We start from the raw sequence: 7,543 nt of genomic DNA on the forward strand, positions 1-7,543 counted from the left end.
TCTTATATCCTTCTATTTCTCTTTAGGAATTATCTGCTTTGTTTGTTTGCTCTTGTTCTTTCTGGATGAGGCTTCGTTTTAGAAATAATTGTTTCTTTAAAAATGTCTAATTCTTAAAAAAAATTTAAATGTCTAATTCTTTTTTTCAGTTTTATGATCACATTTACAAATTTTAAAAATTCTGACATGTTGTTCTTTCATGATTTCTATCTTCTTAATTTCTTTTAGCTCATTTTGAAATGCTAGGTTGCAATTTTCATTTGTTTTACTATAAGCACATCTTTTTAGTGTGCTTTCATCATAAGAATTTATTATGTTTCATGTCCTCTTTTTTCTTATGTAACTTTGCCATGGGGTTTGATTATGATCCTTTTCTGGTGCTTTTTTTGTTTTTTGGTGGTTTTTTTTTTTTTTTTTTTTAATGTGAAATCATTTTTCTGAGACTTTGGGTCAAAGAGATGGATCCCAGTAGCTTTCCAGTTTTGGCTCTACAGCTCTCTCTTGTGTCATTTTTGTGAAGTTCATGACCTCGACTTTTTAAGATTCCAGGGCAATGTTCCTCTCTCCTATCTTTAGCTGACTTTTCTCTTTCCTTTGCTTCTGTTCCTATCCTACTCAATTTGGATTCCATTTCCAGTGGTTTTCGCCTAGGGTGAGACTGTGTCCTGTAAGGAAGAGTGTTCTAATTGTTTCTGCTGAGAACCTGTGGGAGATTTAGGAACGTTCCTACTTTCAGGTACATCAGATGCCCCATTGCCTCTCTGCTTCCTCTCACACAGATACTGATTCCAAGAAGGTCTTGGAGCTGTCTGCCGCTACCCTTTTTATCATGAGCTTATCTCTAACAGGCTTTTATCTGTGGGACTCATGTTGACCTAAATTGGAGGAGAGGTCTCCAGAGCCAAATAATATCTCTGAGGCACCTGACAAAAGCAAACTTACCAAAGAACCATGGTAAGTTTGCTTTTGTCAGGTGCCTCAGAGATATTATTGGCTCTGGAGAAATTTTTTATATTGGTTTCTCAGCTTGGGAGTTCTTGGACCATGTATCAGACCTCAAACCAGAATGCAGACAGGCCCAAAGATAATAATTTTCAGAAGAGACTTTCTTTTTGACCCAGAATCCGGGTTAATACAGATGAGCTTGTGGCACTGGTGGATTTCTTTCTGGTGTACCTTTTTACCAAGAAGATAGCTCTCAAATTTTTGGATTTATGCAAATATTTCACCTAGCTCAGGGCCAAGACTTCAACTCCTGTGTCACGTGGCCATGAAACCCAAGCTCTGGGTTACTGAGCCTGGCAAGTGCCTCGGGCAGCCCCAGCTTCAGCTCACACTTTGCTGGTCTTTAATTTTTGGCCCCTGAGATTTTTCTTTATGTTTGTGAGATCAACGATGCATTTAAAATTTTGTTGATTATATTTTTTTCCAGCATTTCTAGGTGTTTTATAGCAAAGAAATTTTTAGATTATTTGCCCACATTGCTAGTCTCTAGCTAAATAACTCTAAAATTATTTTCACTTAAAAAACTCACTGCATTTATCTTTGAATAGTTATGATGCGATTTTTATTCTCTTTTTGATGCTTTTTTATACTTTCTATATTTTTTCATTTAAAATATGTATGTATTTCACTTGGAATCAAGATTTTAAAAAATTTTAGTCACACTGTATGTTTTTCTAGACACACTAAGTAGTTGTGATTTTTAAAGAGTTGTTATTGTTTTGGAGAACTGTCTTAAGATTTTCTTTGCAATAATGCTGACTCCAGGAAGGTGGTGGTGGGCATCAAGCAGACCCCAGTGGGTTCAGGTTTTGCCTTTGAGTCCTAACACGTTAGGTTCTCAACATATGAAAGCAGTGCTTAGGGTTTGGCAGGATGTCTGGTCCACTTCAGCAGGGCAGGCCTTAGCTCCAGCTTCTCTCCTGCTTGGCTTTCTCCACTTAAGTCATTCTTAGATACGTCATACTGTTACCAGCATTGGGGTTCTTGAGTTCCCCTAGATAGAAAGCGAGAAGAAACCCCAGAAAAATTTCCAGACAGATTTTATGAAGCTTATGCCCGACCACAAGAGAGAAAGCATAGAGGAAAGGACGGTCCTCTGAACTGGCTTGTGGGTTGGCTCTGCTTGGCTGCTATGACAACCTGGGGATAGAGCAAGTTGCGGGAAGGGCAGGCTTTTTGAAAGTGGCGGGCTTTCTTTACCCGTTACTTGCCTGGTAACCGTGTTCATGCCTGAGCTGTGGGGTGGGATGGTGGATTGCTCATTATCGCCACCCCAAGAAGGTCGTATGCAGCGGTCCCTAACCTTTTTGGCACCAGGGACCGGTGCTCCTATGAGAATCTAATGCCTGATGATCTGCAGTGGAGCTGAGGCAGTGATGCTAGTGCTGGGGAGCGGCTGCAAATACAGATGAAGCTTCTCTGGCTGGCCCGCCGCTCACCTCCTGCTGTGCCACCTGGTTCCTAACAGGCCGTGGACCAGTACTGGTCGGCAGCCCCAGAGTGGGTGAACCCCTGGTATAGCAAATAAATTTTGGCCAGTTGCACATACGAAGCAGTCATTTCCACATCTGTATGGACATCTGTATTGAAGTAAACGTTTAGAAGGGAGATAAAATCAGCTACTTCTGCATTTTTGCGTAGAGAATGATGGGGTGGTGGCATTCCTTCGTCCTTGGCTCCAGTCCCTATGCTGTCTTAATACCATATATATGTATCATCACTGATGGTCATTTCCATATTCACATCCGTGTTCAAGGCACTCATGCTAGAAAAGACATCATTAAAAAGCCGTTTTTAAATTAGATTTTTAACAATGCTTTCTTTTTCTTTTACTGCTTTCGATGACCTTGAAACTCCTGGGTTCCAACAGAAACACTGACACTGCCATTGAACTCAACGATTCCAGCAGCTACAACAAGACGCCCTCTCCAGTGGCATCGCCAGTCAATTTGAATATACCCATGAGAGCCGCCTTGAGCCACAGCCTCTGGGAACAAGAAGATCCAGATGAGTACTTCCTGCACGTTCCTGTAGCCAGTTCCCTGGGAGAGAACTTGTTGGGTCCCTGACACCTAGCCAACAGGACGATCTTCCCTGGCTTCACTCGGTATACTGGAGTGAACCTCCAGTAATGCTGTTTCCCTACTGTGGCTACAACCTCCAGTAATGCTGTTTCCCCACTGTGGGCCAAGTGATCACGGGAGGAATAAGATGTTTATAAACGGTGCTTTCCTACTACCACCAATAAACCTCCAAGTGAGTTCCTAATTGTTGTAGGTTGTGCTGTGGGGGGCTCCAGGTCGGGGGAGGGCTAATTAGGAGCAGGAGCTCATTTCTTGGGAAAATAAGTGGGAAAAACTTTCCGTCTGCTCAGTTAAAATCCCAAAGCAGCCAAGCAGAGCCAAGAAAGGCAATCCAGAGGAAAGGGCCTGGGGAGAAATCCAACTTCTTCTTTCAAAGAGAGAGGGGAAATCAGAGGCAGGGCTGCTCCAAGCCCAAAGTTAAAAAAAAAAAATCCTGAGAATGATGGTGACCAACTGGGAGATACCTTTGTGTTGCCCCACCTACCTCAAGCAGGAAATTGAGTCTTTACTGCCCAACTCTGTGTTAGCATAAAGCTATGAAGGCTCACCCTGGGCCATGCAAACTGGTTGCTAATGAAGACATGGCTTCTGGCAAAGAAGGTGGTGACCACCTATCACAGGAAGTCCGAACTGATTTGACTCTTCCTACCCAGGACCTAATTAAAGCAAACTGGAAGACACAATGTCTGTGTATATGAGAGACAGGATAGGGACTTTGGCCAACCTCTGGACAAGTGGGGACTATTTACCTGGAAAATACTACGACAACGTTCATTAAGCATTTATCAAGCTCCTAATAGGTGCCAGACACTGAGCTCGATGCTGGGAATGTTAGAGAGAACAAGACATGGACAAATTACCTGCCTTTAGGGAGGGTATGGGAAAGATATTGAGCCCCGTTTTGGAGATACAGGAAGACCATTAAGGTTGACATGATGTTTGAGCCGCCTGGTCTGCAAATCAAGGCTGGCAGACCTGCTTTCCTGTGGTTCACATTGTAGGAAATAGAGTGATGGAGGGGGAAGGAACGGGGCCACCCTTACATTGTGCCCCCTCAGTTGGGCTGAGGAGTACATCCTGGAAAGATTAAGGTAGGAAAAACATCTGAGCTGAGAAGATGCCTAATGTTCATGGGTTGCTTCCTGCCTCTAATAAAAATAAAAACAAAACAAATTTCCTCCTGGCATGGAGGAAACAATCAAATAAGCTGAGCATTGTTGATGCTGGTGAGGGACATCTAGAAGCTAACTTAGAAAACACTAATGGTTTCCAAATGGGTTGGGCCAGTGGGATGTCCAGACAGGAAATCAGAGGGAGAGAGGAAAATGGGGTCAAGACAGTTATTGTCTCCTATGTAGTTGTGTAAGGCTGGCCGTGTCCCTTTACTACGCCTCTCATGGCTGCCTATTCTGGTCAACTCTCTCTCCTAGTTCTAGTAACTATCCTCTCCCCTTACCCCTTAGGTCCATTGTATGGTCTTAGCTAACTGGATGCTCCTTCCTGAATTTTATATCTTGAGCAAGGATGTTGCTCATCCCCACAAAGGTGAGGGGGTGGGGCAGCATCCTGACCAGGGAGCTCTGGCTGTGTGACCGTTGCTAGACTTCCGTTCACCTTATTGCTTCTCTTTTGGTTCCTGCCTATCCCCCAAGCCTGGTTCCTTAACTTTCACTTGTCAACCCCTGCCCCCCGCCCGCCCATAATCTTGCAATAAATTCTCTTTGGCTTAAGTTGGCCTGTCATTTCCTGTATTTACAACCATGAAGTCTAATTACCGTGGTACTGTTCTCAGAAAAGTGGATGCTGCTACATAGGCAAACATGGCAATCACAGGTATTTTATTGGTTTGTGTATCCTCCAATGCTTGGTCCTACTAAACACCCAATTAAAGGTTTTTGAATACATCCATGTCTGCCATAGCCAGCTCGGGCTGCCCTACATTGCTCCCCTGCGCCCCGCCCCCAACAAGGGAAGAAACCAGGAACAAGGAACAACCTTTGCTGAATGGTCTTATCACTCAAACCGATTTACCAGAGATTATTTCTTAGATGAAAATAACACCACATGAGGGGGTCGTAAACCTTTTAATGGCCAATAAATACACCATTTAAAAGAGAAAGGAAACAAAACATTGTTATCAAGAGTCAATTAGCGCCCACCAGGACATGACATTTGCGAAGCAATCCCCAAACAACAGGAATGCATCTTAAAGTTTCTGAAATAGAAAAAAAAAAAAAAAAAGCTCAGAGATAGGGTTCAGAGAAAAGGTCCTCAAGGTTTAATACCAAGAGATTAAAGCTTCATGAATATCCTTCTAAGTCTTGAGGAAAATAATAAACAATTGGTCAATTAAGATTTTAGTGGTGTTGATGAGACAGCAGGTAGAGAAAGCAGAGGACCTGGAGACACTGAATTCGTAGCAATGAGGGTCCTGACCCGGATCCTGGGGGTACCCAGAGGTTCACTAATGATCTCTCAGTACCACATACCATTGATTTAGAAAACAAAACAAAACAAAACAAAACATAAAAGGTCTCATCTCAGCAGGAACCCCGTAAGGTTTGTTTAGCCAGAATCCCCCTTACCCTAACGTCTCCTCTTCATATTTTCCACCCACTGGCTCCCACCCTGCTCCTCAAATTCCCCTGTGCCCATCCTGCGCTCAGAGTTTAGCCCAATCTCTCTCCTCCGCTGCAAGATTCCATGGCAGTGGTCCCTATACCCATTGCAACAATAAAATCTTCCTTACCATGCTTAAAAAAAAAAAAAAAAGCCCACAAAGGGTCAATCTTAAGAAATCTGAGGCTATGATTTCAAAAGAGAGAAACAACCACTGAAAGTGGTAAAGCTTCATAAAACGAGCATTTAAAACAAAAATTTAGAATTATTAAGGCTAAGGCCACTCACAGGAGCTATAACTTGAAACAATCAGGCATACAACAATCTAGAGATTTTCTGAGAGGGGGCAGTTCCCCTCTGTCTCCTATTCCTGCCTAACTTAGGATAAATCAATTTCCTTATTGGGGATATGGATTTTTAATTAAAAATTACTAAAATTTCTAATTATCCCCAAACAAAAGAGTGTTTTTGAATGTTAGCAGTTGCATAGTAACTGGAAACACATCATATGTCCATGACATATAAAGAAATATTCATAGATAGTTTCTTTTTTTCTAAACTGGCTTTAGCCCCTCAAAGTCTTCAGTTAAGCACACTGGCTTACACAAAGAAGGAAAGGAATTTCTGTCACATCAATCCCTGTCCTCGCTGCCATTCAAGGGCCATATCTAGATGCAAGAAGAATATGCCAACTAGTGCTATGGGATTGTCATACACATACTCAGGACATGACATTTGTAAATGCTTTGCATTTTTAAAAGCGTCTTCATATCCACAATCTAATGTGATTCTCATAATTATGTGAGAGAGCTGTTATTATGAACTACACTTCACAGGTAAGAAAAATCTAGAACAGCCTGGCATAAGCTTTGGGCAGCTGGTGATTCTCAAAGTGCAGTAGGGCAATGGCCTCTGGGCCTCTCCTCACAGGCGTCAGTCCCCATCGTGCCCATTCCTGTCAGCTGTCATCACTGAGACCTTTGGTTGCAGGCTCAGCCCAGCCTCTTTGCTAAGCCAAGAGGCCCAGGCAGCTTGGAAATCCAGATTCTCTCACATGCCAGACAACTGCCACTGCCACTAAGTGGCACTGCACGGCAGCTGAGACTCTAATATATTGAATCTGCACCTCACAGCCCCATGACCCAGCAAGCTAACCCTTGGGATTTAATTGACCTCACAATAACTTCACTCCACCCCAATTGATTATTTGGGACCCACTTAACAACGTACAGTGGAGTTTTACCATTTCTAAGTAACCAATTCAATACATCTTTACGGGGCTTTTTTGTAACTACTGCATTCTGGTTACAGCTTCTGATTAGATTTCTTTCTGACTTTTTATAGTCATGTACAAGCATGTATTGGAATATATATTTTAGTTCTAGTCCTCCTTTATATTACAGTTGGGGTAGCATATCAACTTTTAATGTATATAGTTAAATCATAATCACTGAATTTTATTTCAGAATAGTAAAAGGGATGTTACAAAATATTTGTCATGAAAAGGGGACTTGGGTTTGACAGGGTTGAGAACCGCTGTATTGGAGTATTGACCTCCTGGATACTGCCCTTCGGACTCTGATGATAGTTTTCAGCCTCTTTGGCTATCTCCACTTTCTACTACTCCCACCTCACACTGGGGCTGCTCCTGGAGGCCCCTCTGTCTGCTGGTCCCACACCTCCCTAGCGCTCAGGGAAGCAATGCCTGACAGCATTGTTTACACTCCAGTACAATTCCAGTGGTGCCATCGCCTGCTCCTCAGGCATTTTGCCGCCTTCCCCAGTCCCACTGTGACATCTTTTCTGTCCCACCCTCATTCCAACTCACTTCTCAA

The 7,543-nt window shown here is 42.9% G+C and overlaps 1 protein-coding gene across 1 annotated transcript in view; it reads left to right on the forward strand.

Annotated features, from left to right (window-relative positions):
* FAM71F2 (family with sequence similarity 71 member F2) overlaps positions 1 to 3,273 on the forward strand; it is a 12,438-nt gene extending 9,165 nt beyond the window's left edge. Inside the window, 1 exon segment of the mRNA XM_023528896.1 lies at positions 2,876 to 3,273. Within this exon segment, the coding sequence (XP_023384664.1) occupies positions 2,876 to 3,074 (199 nt within the window). The 3' untranslated portion in view covers positions 3,075 to 3,273.
* The last annotated feature ends 4,270 nt before the right edge of the window (positions 3,274 to 7,543 follow it).

Source organism: Pteropus vampyrus, unplaced genomic scaffold (genome assembly GCF_000151845.1).
Source record: "Pteropus vampyrus isolate Shadow unplaced genomic scaffold, Pvam_2.0 Scaffold33, whole genome shotgun sequence".
NCBI lineage: Eukaryota > Metazoa > Chordata > Mammalia > Chiroptera > Pteropodidae > Pteropus > Pteropus vampyrus.